The sequence below is a fragment of the Crocuta crocuta genome, unplaced genomic scaffold (genome assembly GCF_008692635.1).
Source record: "Crocuta crocuta isolate KB4526 unplaced genomic scaffold, BGI_CrCroc_1.0 scaffold448, whole genome shotgun sequence".
NCBI lineage: Eukaryota > Metazoa > Chordata > Mammalia > Carnivora > Hyaenidae > Crocuta > Crocuta crocuta.
The window spans coordinates 3,520,280-3,538,139 of NW_027532411.1; the positions used below are offsets into that span (position 1 = coordinate 3,520,280).

Below are 17,860 nucleotides of genomic sequence, written 5' to 3' on the forward strand. Positions count from 1 at the left end.
AAACTCCCACCCAAACTGTCACATCAAATTTTTAAATGACAGAATTGACCAGTTCTAGCATCCTCTTGGGAAGGATGCAAAGAGCTGGAATTGGTGATGTTCTCAAACTTATGACAAGCAAACAAGCAAACAAACAAAAAACAACTAAATTCACTTTCATGACTTAAAAGAAAATTAAAAAAAACATTGGCTGCATAACACCAAGAATGAACCCTAAAGTAAACTGAGGACTTCAGATGATAATGATGTGTCAGTGTAGGTTCTTCAGCAGGGGGTATTGATAGTAAGGGAGGCTGTGCATGTGCGGGACCAGGAAGGATGTAGGGAATCTCTGTACCTTCCTCTCAATTCTCCTGTGAACCCCAGACTTCTCTTAAAAAATAGTCTTAAAACAAACAAGCTAGCCACTCATGAGAGACCTGAGGTCATAAAACAAATATGGCCCAAAATCTAAAAAGAGATAGTGATTCCAGGGAGAGAGAGCCTACAAATTTGTGCCTCTCTTCGAGGGTAGATGAAACTGTACATGAATAGGAAGAGCTCAGCTAAGAGAGCTTGGAAGTTGGTGACGGCTATGTGTGGGCTGGTGGAATAGTGTAGAACTGGGTGCTGCAGAAATTGGAAGAGTATTTGCCCTTTTTGTTGCTTTGCAACCTTGCAAGCTCCTTGGGGGAAATCTGAAATTGGTCCCCATACATGGAGAGCAAGGGGAGAGTGAAGAAAGACACAGACCACTCTAAGTAGTAGGTGTCAGCCCTAATTAGTAAGAGAATTACATACAAGGCTTGTCTTGGGTAGCTGCAAAATATGTAAATCTCTACACTTGCCCACCAGATTCTTAACATTTCTATAGAGGCATTAATGGGGGATCCATCATGTATTCAGTCCCGATGGTCCCAATAACCCATTTCTCTCCTGGGCTACACCCTAGAAATGTCTCCCAGTGTAGGAATGGTGGGAAGAACGTATGTTCCAAGGAGAGGGTCTAGGTGAGGAGTCTCCAGTTGCCTTCTGTTCAGCTCTCAGGTCAACCAGTGATCACATCCACGTGATAACCTACTTCAACATTTTTGCAGGCTCCTTCTCCGTGAACTCCATTGAGCACTCACAGAATAGATTAGAATGAACCATAAGATTCTGGAGGGAGGGGAACTAGCCCTATAGGGGGAAGTAAGACCCCTCACCCAGACAAATGAAAACATCAGTGTGGCAGGGGGAAAGGAAAACCAGCTGGTTCTGGAATGATGGTCCTGCCCACTCATTACAGCTGACGAAAGGGAGCAGGATGCAAATAAAGTCTATTCTTGGGGCAATGGGCAGAATTAAGTGCAACCCACAACCGGTGGACTTCAAATGACAAATAACAGCAAAATGCTGCTAGACAAGGGATAAGAGAGGAGTAAGAATGTGCAGACAGAAACTTTTATTTTTAATGTTTATTTTTAAGAAAGATAGTGTGAGTGGGACAGAGGCAGAGAGAGAACAAGACATGGGATCTTTAGCAAGCTCTGAGCTGAGAGCAGCAAGCCCATCGCAGTGCTCCAACCCACAAACTGTGAGATCATGACCTGAGCTGAAGTCAGACGTTCAACTGACCAAGCCACCCAGGTGCCCCATTTTGTTTGTTTGTTTGTTTGTTTGTTTGTTTGTTTAGAGGCAGAAGATTTTTGATGAACAGCTCAAGGGGAAGATCTAAAACTCAAACAAGCATTGCTCTGATATACATCACCACAGAAACAAACTCTTTATTGGAATTTGAGACCTCTGAGGCACGGAGTATAACCATTGCAAAAAGAAAGAGAAAGAAAGAAAGGAAGAGGAGAGAAGAAGAAAGGAAGAGAAAGAAAAAGAAATGGACAAAATCGGTGAATTACTAATTGGATTAATGCAAAGCCTTCCATTATAATTCTAGCAGAAGGAAAGGCATGCCCATATCCAGGAATATAAACTCTTTACCCTGATTTCTACTGACCTACTCAACATATGTGGCTTTTAATAAAAAAAAAAAAAAAGAGGCATACAAAAAAGCCAGTATACTATCACGTGACAGAGTAATCATCAGAAATAATCTTCAGCTCTACTATAAATTGCAAGTAATTAAGACAGAGTGATGTTGGTGAAAGGACAGATTTACAGATAAATGGAACAGAATAGAGAATCCAGAAATAGACCCACACAAATGTCATCAACTGATTTTTAGCAAAGATGCAAAGGCAATTGAATGGCAAAATGCTAGTCTTTTCAATAAATCATGTTGAAACAACCCAAACCATGTGTAAATAAGGGGGGGAGGGGCTTCGATACATATCTCACATCCTATATAGAAATTAACTCAGTTATAAAGGTAAATGTTAACAGTAATTAGTCATGCTAATATCATTGGCCCTGATACAATGTGAGAAGTGCCATTAACTACGCGATATTCTCCCCCCAGATCCGTAACATTGGTCTACTCATGAGAAAACATCAGAAAGACTGATACTGAGGCACATTTTACAAAATAGCTCACTAGGAATACTTTACATCATCCTTTCAGTGATTCTGTCAGTCTAAAGTTGTTTTAAAATTGAAAGTTAAAAAAAAAGAGAAAGAAACAGACGTGAAGTCATATACCATATCTCCCTTCAAGGAGAAGGTTGAGGTAGAGTGAACCAAAGTAGCAACGAGGGAAGCCAATCAAATTAGCATTTCAGTGATTTATGCTTGATGCCATTAACTTTCCGATGTTTCTTAAACCTAGCTGGTGCCAGTGGGCCGTTTCATTTTCTGTAAATAGGAACTCTGGCAGAAGAACTGGAGCTTCTGGAGGGGAAATGCAGGTTCCTTGTTAACTACTGTTCTGCTGCTGAAACCTTCAGCACTTAATTCCCACAATTTTTTCCACTTCAAGTATTGCGATGGTGGGGTTCTGATTCTCCAGGTTTTGAGCCTCTTGACTTTGCCTCTGCTTTTGAGTTTGTGTGGTGTTCACATAGATCTGTCCTTCTGTCAAAGTGGCCATAATGGATGTGATTTCACAAAGGTAGGGCTGAGCAGTGCCAATGCCACACTCTAAGTCATAGTCATACATTTATAGCCTGCAAAGTGATGGGACGGAATAGACCCTGTTCACAACAATGCCCCCTTCTTGGGAATTGCAACTGAAAAGACAGATGGTCACTGGCCATGCCTCTACACCAATGCTAATCTAGAGGAACCAGGGTCTCTATTCCGGGGAGTTTGAAATTTTGAGCTGAAAGATACAGAAATGAAAGACTAGTAGAAAGTGTAGGAAATTCTGCCCCCAAGGGTCCCTGAGTTATTTTAATTGTTATTTCTCTGTGGCTTGGATATAACCCATATTAATTTTCTGTAGTTGTTGTGGTAAATTACCATGCACTGAGTGGCTAAAAACATTTCTTTCCTTAATAGACATTAACAATAATTCTTTTATAGTTCTGGAGGCCGGAAGTCCAAAATCAAGTTGTCAGCAGTACTGTACTCACTATGGAGGCTCTAGGGGAGAATTTCTTCCTTGCCTTCTGTAGGTTCCTGGGTTTATGGCTCCATCATTCTCGTCTCTGCCTCTGTCTGCACATCATCTTCTCCTGTGTCTTTCCCCTTTGTGTGTGTCTCAGAGAGACACCTGCCATTGGATTTAGGGCCCATCAGGATGATTTCCTCATCTCAAGATCCTTAATTACCTCCACAAAGACCTTTTTTCTAAGTAAGTTTTGGGGGTTATGATGTGAATGTATTTTGGGGGCACACCATCATTCGACCCAATACCCCACTCTTCCAATTATTTCCTCAAACTAAGTAATGTCTGTTTCCCTTACTTGCAACCAAAAAACCTTAGAGTCTTTCGATGCTAGCCGTGACCGTTGCAAGTGGTTTGTACCACCTGTATACGAAGCTGGATTTCAGAGATTCTCCAGTTTCAATGTAGTAAGTGTCACTTTGGAACTTACTGAAGGTGCAAGTTTATACCTGCCACCCCAGTTTCTCCATATATTGGCCCAGGAATCTGCATTTGTAACAATTCTCATGTGGTCCCAATGATAAAAGAACAGGAAAAATTATGAAAGCTCAGACCCTTTAATATCTGATTCAAATAAAAGCGAGAGGAAAAGTGATGAAAAATAACTTGAAAACTTTAATGATATTGTTTATATAGTAAAAACATAAAATCTTTTAAATAAGGTACATTCAGTTTCTCAGAGCATCTAATATTCAGATAATTTATATTTCATATACTTTCCAACATTAAACAATTGACTAAGTAATGCATTTTCTAAAAAATGATATTACAACTTATACAGGTAAAAGTATATTACAAAAATACTCCACATAGGAAGAATGGCAGTACCTATTAAGAAATGCTATAAACTTCCCATTAAAAAATATACTTTATCTCTCATTGGTCATAATAATAAACAGAATATATATTTTCCTTTCTAAAATTGTCTTACACAATTTCCCCTTATGATTATAATATGTACAAACCTTATATCTGAATGAATATAAATAGAAATACTGTAATAGTGTTACAGATATATTAGTAACTTTTACAGAAAAAAAAATATGGCTTTCTAATAAAAGCCTCTAGCACAGCTGAAATCTCAAAGCTATTTAAGTTAGACATTCCCATATTTAGTATGGCACAATGGAATCTAGTTTCTTATTTCCAGTTGAATTACTGCGAGCAGTAATAAGGGAAAATATAGTCAGTAGATACTGGACCAGATCTATCAGTTAGATAAACCATATGGGGTTAATTGAACTTTTGGAGGAGATGTTAGTTCTTTCTCCACACCATTGTTTCTTTGTGTGCCCTGTGGCCAAATCTAGTCCTTGGTGATGAGAAAGAAATCATTGTATCCCCGTCAAGTGCCTGAGAAACAGTTTACTCATTCATTGGATCCCGTCTATTGTGAGGAAATAGCCCAGTGACCATTTCCGGTTATAAGCAGCTTATTTTTACTGACTGGACCTGGTTCCCTATCATTTCTAAAAATAGCTTCTGATATAATCTGTACATGGTGAAGCTGTGAAGGAACCTGATGGTCTTCTTCAGGCTCTGAGTGACGGTTTTGGGGAAGTGGTATGTTTTCAAGTGCTTCAGGGCATGCATCAGGGCCTTCAGAGTGTCTTGGTCGCCATTTTTTATTCTCCACAGGCTGAGCAGCTTCAGAATCTGTTCACTTGATTTGCATACCTTCACAGTTTTCTCAATGTCTTCTGTGGTGACTTTCTTCCCCGGCAAGCTTTCCATCAAGCTGCGAAGCTGCTCGAAGGTAAGGTTTGTGTGTCCAATGTGCCGCTGTACGCTGTTTTCACATAGGTCGATATCTGCTTAAAGCAAAAGCCCAAAGAGAGGTTCACATAATGTATATTCTAAAGCCACCGCCACAAAACTACTGTGAGGCAAAAGGAGGTTCTCCCAGAATTTCATCAACTTATTTTAAGGATAACCTTCTCCTTCTTTTTTAATGGGGGGGGAGGTGGGAAGGGCTAAGTGATGCTAGTTATTTTTGAGAACTGAGTTGAATTTTATTCCTTGTTATAAATGATAATATGCTTTATGTATTCTTGGTATCCAACAAAGCTTTGTGAAAAGCCCTAATTTTGGAAATGAACAGTAAAATACTATAAACACATCACTCTATTTTCTAAGAAAACTTAGAAAAATTAAAACCATACCATTTCAGAAAAGTAGAAATGTAAGTATTCAAGTTAGCCATTTTGTAATATAAACTTTCATTAGTTGATATCTGATATATACCGTATTTGAAGAGTTAGGTATGACAAATGGTCTTTAATAAATAGCACCGGAGGGTTACTACCAGAAGAAGATCTGAAAACCCACTAATATGAGGAAAAAGAATGATAGGATCCATATGGCCTAGAGAATGTTTCAGTAACGATCTAGGACATAAACATAAGACGGAGTATCTAACATTTCCATTAATGTTATGACATGAGTCATTTACTGTCTGTGAGCCCTAAGGCAAGTCAGTTCATCTTTTTGGGCTGGAATGTCCTTATTTATAAAATAGAGAATTTGGCTGCTTCCAATTCTAACAGTCTCTGATTCTCTATCCCACTCACTCACCCACCCACCCCCTTTTTTTCCTGCTTCGGGGCTAATTATACTTTCAAAGAATATATTCTGTTTGCCAAAAACAGAAGAAAACTTTACTCTTTGCTCAAGTGAAAGCATTCAGCTGTCAAAGGTCTCAGTGTCCTAAAATCTGTTGCCTCAGTTTCAGATGGTGGAGACTTTTCAGGAAGCATAGGACTCCATAGTCATCTAACTACTAACAGGTAGAGAGCAGATGGGTTTCTCACTGACATCATCTGCATCATGAAAACCTTCTTCCTTCTTTTTATTCATTGAAAGAGAGAGTATGTGTGGAAGGGGTAGAGAGAGGGAGAAAGAGAGAATCCCGAGCAGGCTTTGCACCATCAGTGCAAGGCTCAAACTCATGAACTGCGAGATCGTGACCCAAGCTGAAGTTAGACGCTTAACTGACTGAGACACCCAGGTGCCCACACAGTTTCTAAAAGATTCTTTATAAAACTTTAAAACATGAGAGCTCTTGGTTTTAACTAGCCCTTTTCTCTAAGAAGCCAGAACATTTTAAAGACCTCATCTCATTAATCCTCACAGCATATGCTATTAAAATGGTAATTTTAAAATAGGCTATGTTGTGAGGATTAATGAGAGGACATCTGTAAGACACTTGGAGGCTCTCGGGAGAGAATTAACAAATAAATACAACATAGCTTCTTGGAGGAAATGAAAGATAAGATCCAAAGAGTTTAAAGAACATCCAGGTAGACCAGAGGGGATGCTAATAAAACTGCTAAGGGAGATGGAAGTGGAATTCCTGAGGTCCAGTATTTGACATGGATTGTCTTTCATTTTAGGGTGTTCACACACTTTATTTTTTTTAATGTTTTATTTATTTCTAGGAGAGAGAGAGAGCGTGAGCAGGGGAGGGTCAGAGAGAGAGGGAGTCAGACTGAAACAGGCTCCAGGTTCTGAGCTGGCAGTCAGCACAGAGCCCAACGCGGGGCTCGAACCCACGAACCCCGAGATCATGACCTAAGTGAAAGTCGGACACTTAACCGACTAAGCCACCCAGGCGCCCCTGTTCACACACTTTAAAAAGAAGTTGGGGTATGAAGAAAAAGGGGTGCCTGGGTGGATCAGTCTGTTAAGCTTCTGACTCCACTTGGGCTCAGATCCCGATCTTGCACTTTGAGTTTGAGCCCCACATTAGGCTCTACACTGTCAATAAGAGATTCTCTCTTGCTCTCTCTCTGCCCCGCCCCTGCTCTTACTCACTCCCACTCTCTCAAAATAAACAAGCTTAAAAAAAAAAAGAAGTTGGGGTGTGGAGGAGGTGAGAATAAAACATTACATGACTGTTTTAGGGATCACTTCTACACGATCAATTAGTCAAAACATTTTTAGTCCAAGAATAATTCTAAAAGGCAAATATCATCCATACAACTAAATAGGTACATAATCTTCTTCTTGTTTATGATAAATGAGTGTCTTTGATTTCTGATCAGTCTGTGTGTTTCAGGTTACCATACCTTGGAAGATCTTCTTGACTATATCTTGATCTTTGTTTTGATGTTTCCATAACTTCAGTAGCTGGAAGGTTTGTTCTTGTGAACTGTGTTGCCGCTTTATTCTCTCCATGGCCTCTGCGTTTACCCTGGTGCCTGGCAAATTGTCCACCAGGATGTTTAGCCAATTAGGGGTGAATTTCGTAGGAACAGCAAACCTGAAGAATGCCTCCTCGCACAGGGTGACATCTAAAAGCGGGCAAACCGTGAAGATTTACTTAACAACTGAATTCTTGGAAGTCTATATAAATAAATAAGTAAATAAGCCAACACCATAGGGGTTTTAAAAATACAGTATGTTAAAATGGGAAGTTTGAATAAAATCAACCCTTTGGTGGCTGATTGTCAACCCAAATGGGCTTATGTCCTTAGGGCATTTGGGGGGGGATAGTTTAACAAATGTCTAACAAAAATATTGCTGTAAATGAATTGCAGCAAAAATTCTATGACTCAGTGTACACATTAACGTTTGTTTTTTTTTAATGTTTTATTTCTAGGAGAGAGAGAGAGACAGTGTGAGCAGGGGAGGGTCAGAGAGAGAGGGAGTCACAGACTGAAACAGCCTCCAGGCTCTGGGCTGGCAGTCAGCACAGAGCCCGACACGGGGCTCGAACCCACGAACCGCGAGATCATGACCTAAGCGAAAGTCGGACGCTTAACCGACTAAGCCACCCAGGTGCCCCCACATTAACGTATTTTAATGTATATCTTAAATATCCTATTAAAAGTTTAGCTAGCATCCACAGGTTACTTCAAAATCAGTGTCAAAACAAATATAAGTACTGTGTTTCTAGGACCTGGAAAAGCAATCTGGAGTAATATATTGTTTTCTGCACACACATAAACACATAGTTTACCTTTAAGAATAAGGAGGGATATAGATGTAGAAGCATATATTATGTGGGAAAATAAGAAAATACAAAAAATATGTCATTTAGAAAAGAGGTACAATGGCCTGAGTGTCTGGGTAGAGTCCATTTATCCTAGGGTTAAGAGTTTGTCTTTGGATTCATCAGACCTGGGTTTGAATCCTGACTCTGTCACTTCACCACCTGTATTGAACCTGAGCAAACTTCACAGTGTTTTTGTAAAGAGTAAAGCTCACGTAGCAAAAGTACCTGGCACATAGTAAATGCTCAATAAATGATAAAAATAAAATTAGGGGCACCTGGGTGGCTCAGTCGGTTAAGTGTCCGACTCTTGATTTCAGCTTGGGTCAGGATTTCGTGGTCATGGAGTTAAGCCTCGTGTCAGGCTCGGCACTGAGCGTGGAGCCTGCTTGAGATTCTCTCTCTCTCCCTCTACCCCTCCCCTGCTCATATGTGTATGCATGTGTTCTCTCTCTCTCTCTCTTTCAAAAATAGATAATTAAAAATAAATTAAATAAAGAAAAGAGGTTTTTTAAAGTTAGAAGTCACGCCTCTTGTTACCCCTTCCCTCATTCCACTGTTTGAAGAAGAAAGCAGAAAGGCTGAATGACTTGTCTAAGATTCTGATTACGTGGTGAAGAAATGTTGGAAGTGGGTTGGAATCTTAACTGTCTCAGCCCCATTCCTATGTTTCTTATTCTACTATGTCATATAAAAAGATGCTGGGGGAAAGTCAAGGTGCTACAAGGCAGGTCATCTTCGGTGTGATGCATCCTTGATAGAAGGTCTGAGATTAGTCTAGTGGTTGGAATGAAAAGGTGAGGACTCCATCCTGACAAGCGTCTTCACCAACATGGGATGCATTCACATAATGCACTTGGAGCTAGTGACCCTTCCTGAATACAGAGTGTAGGACAACCAGAGGAACTTAGAACTTGTGTGCTATACAGGCAGTAATACCACTGATGATAAAGCCAGTTTTGTATTTTCTGATTTGTTATCAGTTTATGTCACAGTGCTCCTTAGTTGCCAATTTTTATTCTTAAAAGTGATAAAAACGCATAGCTTACCAAAAAACCTCTACAATTTGGACTACTAGTTTGGCCTTAGACATAATCTTTACACCATCCCTTTCCCCATGGGTAAGGTTTGATTCAAGTGTGAAAGGCAGAAAGCCAAGTTTGGGAGCACAGTCATGACATAGGGAGACCTCTGGAGAGATTTTGACTCGGAGTGTTAGCAGCGACGCATAGAGAACAGAGAATGGTTTTCTCTGGTTAACCTTCAAGAATGGGAAAACAGGAATTTCACTAAGAAGGTAGCCAGAGGGTCTTGTATTCAATTCAAAGGCGGTACGAAAAGGCTGACATTGTGAAATATAATTACCTATTGCACATTTTTGAGGCGATTCACTGTTTCCAGAACACACATTGTCATGAGTTGTGTTTCCTTTCTGAGTTAGAAGGAGCCCAAATGCACTGCAGTTTGTGTGTTTTCTACAGGGTGCTTTAGATGACGTCTCATTCGAGAAGAACCCATCTGCACATCTCTTGCAAACTGTATTTCGCTCCGGGGTTCCTACAGAAAATACCAAGCAATTTAGCACCTTTTTTCCCAAGCACTTTCACAGCAGACATCCTCTAAATAAAGAAAGTCTTGGAAAGACTTTTCACTTGGTTTTTACTGCTACTATTATGTTGCACAGAACTTGAGGCATTTTGATTTTTCCCTTCATTAGACAGAAAGAACAAAACTTCTGCAGTTAGTAGTCCCTCAGGCAGTCTCCCATCCCTATCATTCAGACACAAATGTGTTTTGCTGTTACCTACAAAACACGAGATGAGAGGAAAGGAAAGAATAAGGGTGTTTATCTGTCCCGCCTGTGCGGGAAGCATCGGTAAGGTCTTGTTGTCAACCATAATTCTTCACCCATTTCTTCTGGAAAATCAAGAAGATAACTGCTCCATACCTGCTGTAATGTTATTCTTTGAGATCACTACCCACTGAATGCCATATCGTTAAATTCCAATCGGTGCCTACTGAAGTTCTGTCTTTCCCAAATCCTAATTGTGAAGCAACTCATAAGTATGCTAACCTTGAGAAGTAAAAATTTACAACATTATAATAAACTTTTGAAGGTGGCAATAAAGTTGGTCACTGACTCCAAAGCGTAAGACTGCAGTTAAGCTACACAGTAAATGCGAGATGATATACTGTTTGCTTAAACTATCGAGCTTTAAAAGAGCACAGTCGTTAAAATTTCAGGAAGGGGTGATTGCAAGGGCATTTTATTTCATGGTGGAAAGATACTTGATAAGTACGGAGAACTCACTGGTTAGAAAAATTTGAACCAGTCAACAACTAAAGATTAATACCTTCAATCCCTTGGCTCTATTATGTGTGGATAGATTATACATTCCAGTGTATTTGCATATGAAAATACCTCCATCTAGTGTAAGCCAGTTGAACAGATTCAGGCTTCAATATTCAAATGTAGCTTTTCCAGGCCAATTCTGGCTCAGGGGAGATAACAAATACAAAAAGGACACCATGAAAGCTACAGAAAGTTAATAAACTTCATTTATTAAAAATGCAAACCTCCCACCTCATGGTATCAAAACCAGAAGAGAGAAAGAAAGAGAGCAAGAGAAACAGAGAAAGGACGGGAGGGAGGGAAAGACAGAGAGGAGAGGAGAGGAGAGGGGAGGGGGGGGAGAGAGAGAGAGAGAGAGAGAGGCGCCTGGGTGGCTCAGTCGGTTAAGCGTCCGACTTCAGCTCAGGTCATGATCTCACAGTTCGTGGGTTCGAGCCCCACGTCGGGCTCTGTGCTGACAGCCAGCTCAGAGCCTGGAGCCTGTTTGGGATTCTGGGTCTCCCTCTCTCTCTGACCCTCCCCTGTTCATGCTTTCTCTCTCCCTCTCTCAGAAGTAAACAAAACATAGAAAGAAAGAAAGAAAGAAAGAAAGGAAGGAAGGAAGAAAGAAAGAAAGAAAGGAAGGAAGGAAGAAAGAAAGAAAGAAAGGAAGGAAGGAAGAAAGAAAGAAAGAAAGGAAGGAAGGAAGAAAGAAAGAAAGAAAGGAAGGAAGGAAGAAAGAAAGAAAGAAAGGAAGGAAGGAAGAAAGAAAGAAAGAAAGGAAGGAAGGAAGAAAGAAAGAAAGAAAGGAAGGAAGGAAGAAAGAAAGAAAGAAAGAAAAGAGAAAAGGAAAAGAAATAAGAAAAGAAAAGAGAAGAAAAGAAAAAAGAAAAGAAAAGAAAAGAAAGAAAAGAGGAAGGAGAAGAAGGAAGTTAGGGGAAAAAAGAGAGAAATAAGAAAGGAAGGAAGGAGCAAAATGATTTGGCTCTAGTTTTAGCTCCTGCTGCTTCTAACAGGATTGATGATGATGAATTGACCAGTAAAAGTGACAAAGGGCTAGCAGAAGAAAAAAGAGAAAGGTTAAACTACAAGCCTAAAATTTTCACATGCCATTTCCAGCATTGCAGTGACATCATGTTAAGAAATAACTTACACAGAAGTCTAATTTTTTGTTTCAAGTACTTTCTTACTACACCTCTCCCCTTAAGTGGGACCCAGCTCCACACCAGTTCCTACAATACCATAAACAGAGGTATCTGGGTGAGAATTCCATAGTATTCATTCATTGCTAACACACTGGGAATCAGTGGACTTGGCCATCTGGAGCCAAATCTCCCTCTGCCAACTGCCGCATGTTCTGGAAAGCAAACTGCACGAAGAAGAATCTTGTCATTCTTCAGATACATATGGAGGGCTTAGGTCTTGCCACGCATCCCAATGAGAAAGTCAAAGGCAAGACATTCTTTTAGGTAATGTCACCTGTAAAGTTCTTTAACAAACAGAATCCAAAGATAATGGAAGTGAATGTTTCTTAATACATTTGGAAGCTTTATGTAATGACCTTCCTGAGCAGGACTTCCCTCTTCTATCATTGTTAGAACTTTATGGAAGAAAAAAGATGTGTCCATCTGAGTAAATGACGTTGCCTTGTTAATATCAGTGGAAATATAAAAAGGTATAATCTGACAGGTGAAATGTGAGCTACCAGAATGGAGAGAGGAGCTCTGCTTTCCAGTTGAGGATGCTACCATGCCAGCCATAAGGAATGACACAGGAATTACAGAACTCAGACAGAATTAAGTCAGTAATACATGGAGAGGAGACGATCTGACTTCAAAACAACAGCACGGAATGGCTAATACTTTTTGGAATAACACTACATAGTGCTTCCTTCTCTTTGGGCTGGAAACCTCTTATTTTCCATGAGGAGCTGCCCTGAAGGTTTTTAGGGAGGGCGTGGTAAATAAGCCCCACGGTGATCCAGCAGAATAAAATGTGTCTCTTTGTCTAAGTCTTCTGGTGGCACGCTTACTTCGTTCCACAAACACATTTTCACGCTTATGTGAGAAAATTTTCTTTATATTGTCATTATTCCCCAAACTTTTCTAGTTTCTAAGCTACTGTTTAGTCCCTGCTTAATTAATTTTCCTGCATATGCAACTTACTGAATTGAATTAAATGGATCTGTTTTTGTTGAGTTTTACTCCCTACAGTTTGGCTTAGCTTTTGAATCTGAAAGCACCATCCAATAAAAGCTGGGAAATGTCACCAATTTCTCCCTCAAATAGTCATGCTGGAGACATTTTAAGAGAAACTCATTCAATGTGCACCTCCTGTAATTCTTTGTATGTGGTTCACAACTTAGGAAATGAAATAGATTTCAATTTTTGCAGGTTTCCTTTGTGTGTCTTTAAACCTAATGTATTTGCTATCCAATAATTTAGGCTGTGTGTATCACAACTTCTGAAAGTTAAAATAATTACAAATGGGGCGCCTGGGTGGCTTAGTCGGTTGAGCGTCCGACTTTCACTTAGGTCATGATCTCGCGGTTTGTGGGTTCGAGCCCCGCGTCGGGCTCTGTGCTGGCTGCCAGCTCAGAGCCTGGAGCCTATTCCGGAGTCTGTGTCTCCCTCTCTCTCTGGCCCACCCCTGCTCATGCTGTCTCTCTCTCTCTCTCTCTCCTAGAAATAAATAAAAATATTTTTAAAAATTACAAATAATTAACATCCTCTAAACCAATGGATCTCAACCTCAGACGATTCTGACATCCAGGGTACAACTGGCAATGTCTGGAGACATTTTTGGGCATCACAGCTGGGGGAAGAGTGCTATTGGCATCTAGTGGGTAGAGACCAGGGATATTGCTAACTACTCTATAATCCACAGGACAGCTGCCCACCAAAAGAATTCTCCAGCCCCAAATGTCAGTAATGCTGAGGATGAGAAACACTGCCTCAAACTGAGTAATCAGAATCTATACTGATTACTACTTCCTCCAGAAAATTAAGTGAATATTCTTAATTTTCCCAAGTCACGCAAGAATACCCACTACCTCGGAAGCTTTGTGCATGTGATAGGGAAAAATGTGGGTTGCAGCTTTAAAAGATTTAACGCACACTGGCCTTAACCTACGCTGTTCAAAATGCAAAAAGAGAAAGTACTTTGTTTGTAAACAAGTACTTACTCTTGGCTTGACAATCTGTTTTGTCTAAAATAAAGAATAAGCTCATTTTGGAGATGCTGCTGGTCTTTATCCTCAGTCACTTGACTCCCACGCCAAGGGAAGAACTAGCTTCATTTTTAATGATGAAATGCATTTCCCCTAACCATTCTCATTTTTTACATAATTAATTATAACTGCTCATTGTTAGCACTCCGGAGCCTCATTAATATCTGTCTAATTACTCTCTTGGTATCAATTATCATTTCTGGTGTTTGTCAAAAAGCACGGCAGTTTGAAGCTGCCCATGTTGAAGGGAAACATAGGGGCATATATGTCAGCTATAAACAGTGCAACTCACAGCGCGTCCCCTTTTAAAAAGAGCAATCCATCACACATCTCATTAGAGAGCAATTTGCTACATTTGAGGTTTGTCACGAAATTACCCCATAGTGGCACACCCCGTAGTGGCAAAGTCTTCCTCTGAGAAACGGGGCTTTGGCAGCGATCCAGACACAGAGTACGTACTTAGCAGTTTCCATTACCTTTGCAATTTGCTATCCTATAATATCATTGGGACAAAAGTGTTCCCTTAAACCTTCACCGCTATCTGACTTTGTACGACCTCATTAACTTTGCTGCGTGCTGAAAGCCAGTGCTTACCGGCGTGGAGCACCCCAAACCCGGGGGGACAGCTTCTGTGCTTCAGGCAGAACTCAACCTCGAGGTAGCGCCCTTCCTCGCACTCGCACACGCGGTTGTGGGTGCGATTGCACTCCTGCTTGACGTACTGCAGCTCCTTGCACACTGGGATGCAGTACAGACACTCATCGCTGGTGTGCCACTTGTCTGTGTAGTAGTGGTTGGGACAAGGGGCGCACACGGTCTTCCGCCTGGCTGTACAGTGCTGTTTTAGGAAGGTGCCCGGAGGACATTTGTCACACATCAGCTGACGCGAGGTTTCTGGGTCATAGTGAAGGTACTTTGGAGGAAACGTTTCCTGGGTGGTCCATTTAATGGAGATGTCCAGGAACTAGGGGAGAGAGGGAAACAGCAGCATGTTAGCACGGAGACAGGTGGCTCTTCGGTGCAAAGGCGTCTGTAGACTCAAAAAGTCCTTTAATACCTGAATCTTCATTATCTTCCTGTCTATGGGGCCGCAACTCAGAAAGTAAGCTCTGAAGCCATAGTTTTTGCCTCCAGTAGCTTAATCTCAAAGACCAAGATGGGACTGGCAACACACATTATAGAAAGTAACCCAGGCTCATAGGGGACAGGAGGCTATATCTTCCTGGGCTTCAGGATTATGTCTCGTTTAGTGAGTTGGATGAATTAGTGGTTCTCAAACAGTTATGCCGGAATCTCCTAGATTCCCCAATAAAAATGCAGATTCTTGGGATTGACACCCCTACTACCCATTCAGATTCCATGGGTGTGAAGCTGGGATTAGGGGGCTTAAAAATATTCCTGCAGTGGAGTCCATCCTCAATAATGATTCTTTAATTTATTTACTTCACAAATAGTTATTGAGTCCTTAATATGTGCCAAGCTCTGTGCTGGGCAACCAGAATCCAGCAGTAAGCAAAACAGTCAGGAGTTCCTGCTCTTGGGGGTGAGTAAGAGACTAAAACAAATTACGGATAAATTATGTGTTAGAAGGCAAGTGCTGTAAAAAACAAATGAGCAAGGCAAAGAGATCGGAAACATGGAGGCGAAAGTGGGGTGACTAATGACATTTAAATGAGGAGGTCATAATGGCTGTATTTAGGACTAGATGCTATCTCTCATTCAGTTTTCCCATTCCAAGATTCCGAATGTATAGTGAAATAGAGTTGGTGATGTGTGAAGATTACATCAACAGTCATTCTGATCATTCATTCATTCAATCATGCAGCAGCCAGGGTCTGAATTCCTACCAGGAATATACCAGGAATATGCTGTTAAGTAAGACCTAACTCTTGTCCTCATGGAGCCTACAATTCACTGGAAAGATTCCTAGAATTTTAAGGCTGATATTTCTTCCAGAACATCATATGGCCTAGTCTTGACTTGCCAAGCTAAATACTGTCTAGAAAATTGAATGACCACTTATCTTCAGGTTGACTGGGAAAAACCTCAGGGAGCAGCTAGGGTTTTGGAAGTTTCTGTACACGTCAGGAAGAGGTCTAGTGCAGGACAGAGAAAAATTTTATGGGTGAGAGTACTGCTTGGGAGGGAAGCTTCCACGGGGCGTTCTATCTTGTATTCTAGATCTGAAAATGTCTCCAAAAGAACATTGAAGTAGTTCTTCGCACTAATTACAGAAAGTACATGCTCAGAAGAAACAGAGTTGTCTGTGTGTAGGGCGTGGTTTATTTGGTTTTTATTGTTTGTTTATGGTACAGGGATCAACACTGACTATTTTCAGGCTTTGGGGAGGTGGCAGGCCAAATACAATAATTTTTTCCAAACTCCTCTCCTTTGCAGAACACAGGAAATCTCACATAAGCCCCTTGACCTGGGAAAAGCATGCCAAGCTAGGGAAACAGCACTCCCTTTTGAATCAGGAGTAACAAAGGTAAAGAATGGCCCTTTTCATAAGCATTCGGGCATTTAATCTAATTGGTATCATTCACTTCTTGCTGGAACATGACAAGTGTCAGGGCTGATTGGACCTAATATGAGCTGATAAACCAGAAGAAAAGAACAAAATATCTCACCTCGGGCCATGGACCTTTGAACCAAGAGTAATTTTCAGAGTCCTGTGATGTAAAAGATTCCTAACCAACAAAAAGTAAAATACAGGGCAAAATCAGGGATGCTCCAGGGGTCTTCTCAAGATACCCTCATGACCTGCGGGTTTCTGGGGGAAAATGTTCTTGAATTTCCCTGGGGGCTTTCTATTGACTCGGCTGAAATACATTGACATTAGGAGAGAGAAGAAATGAGCCAGTAGTGGGTGGAAATTCTGGTTTGCCCTGAATCTTTCAGAAATATGGAATCCATTTCTTCATTCAACACATATTTGTTGATCAGCTGCTGTGGACCAGCATGGTAGAAGGTACTCAGCATATAGTGGTGCACAAAACAAAGATGGTTCTTGCCTTTTAGGAGTTTACAGTCTAGCAAGGAGGCAGATGGCAAAGAAGTGAAGACATAAGTAATTACAAATAGTGATCAATGTTTTAAAGGAAATAAGGCAAGAAGAAAAAGCTTTGTGGCTACCTGGTCATTTGAATGTATTATGCTACCTCTTTCAAGGCCCCATGTGTGGATTTGGCTTAAATATTTCTAAAATCTTCAGTGCTAGGGAATGAAGTTTTCCTGATGCAACTTGCAGACACATGGAAACAAGGAGAAATGCCTTTTTTCTCTTGCTGTTCACATTTAATTTCCTGAAAGACTATCCTCCAGCCTGACTCCCCAACATTCCCGTTTTCTCATTTCAACATGGTTGAGTTGTGCCCATTTACTCATTAGCTGACTCTTTTCTCCCTTACCAAGATGGGATGAGGATGGGATGGGAACCCCCCACCCCCAAGACAGTGCTTGTGTTCCTCAGTAGAAGGAGCCACACAAATAGAAGATCTGACCAAGAAAGCTGATGCAATTTATATTTTTCTAGGCAATTGGACATGACACTGTTGGTTTGCTGAAACCATGCTTTGGAAATTAGTTGCCATTTCTTCAAAATACAGGGAATCTGAGGTAAAAGGAATCCACAGAGAAATTAATAAATAAGGTTGACTTAAGGATTAGAGGGCAATTATGTTAGTGAAGGTAATTTCTCCAAGGCTACTACATGGGATTATCATATGTATTTTTAAAAATCAGAAAGCCTTGAGGAACTACAAAATAACTTGTTTTTAGCAACTT

At 40.7% G+C, this 17,860-nt stretch overlaps 2 protein-coding genes across 10 annotated transcripts in view; one reads left to right on the plus strand and one right to left on the minus strand.

The window, feature by feature from the left end:
* Positions 1 to 17,860, plus strand: part of LOC144243797 (uncharacterized) — a 326,374-nt gene that overhangs the window by 241,599 nt on the left and 66,915 nt on the right. For 7 of the 9 annotated variants that reach the window (XR_013338776.1, XR_013338778.1, XR_013338779.1 and 4 more), the window contains one exon: positions 1,657 to 2,269. The exons of the other annotated variants lie outside the window; for them this stretch is intronic. Coding sequence is in view for 1 of the 7 variants with exons in the window: in XM_077778945.1 (XP_077635071.1) it covers positions 1,657 to 1,671 (15 nt within the window). In the remaining 6 variants the exon portion in view is untranslated. Of the gene's footprint in view, positions 1 to 1,656; positions 2,270 to 17,860 lie in introns of those variants that run through there. 9 annotated transcript variants of the gene reach the window in all.
* The window catches only part of TNFRSF11B (TNF receptor superfamily member 11b), a 29,065-nt gene continuing 15,928 nt past the window's right edge, over positions 4,724 to 17,860 (minus strand). The window contains exons 2-5 of the mRNA XM_077778938.1: positions 14,669 to 15,038; positions 9,879 to 10,070; positions 7,588 to 7,812; positions 4,724 to 5,331 (exon numbers count right to left, since the gene is read on the minus strand). Of these exons, the coding sequence (XP_077635064.1) occupies positions 4,943 to 5,331; positions 7,588 to 7,812; positions 9,879 to 10,070; positions 14,669 to 15,038 (1,176 nt within the window). The 3' untranslated portion in view covers positions 4,724 to 4,942. The remainder of the gene's footprint in view (positions 5,332 to 7,587; positions 7,813 to 9,878; positions 10,071 to 14,668; positions 15,039 to 17,860) is intronic.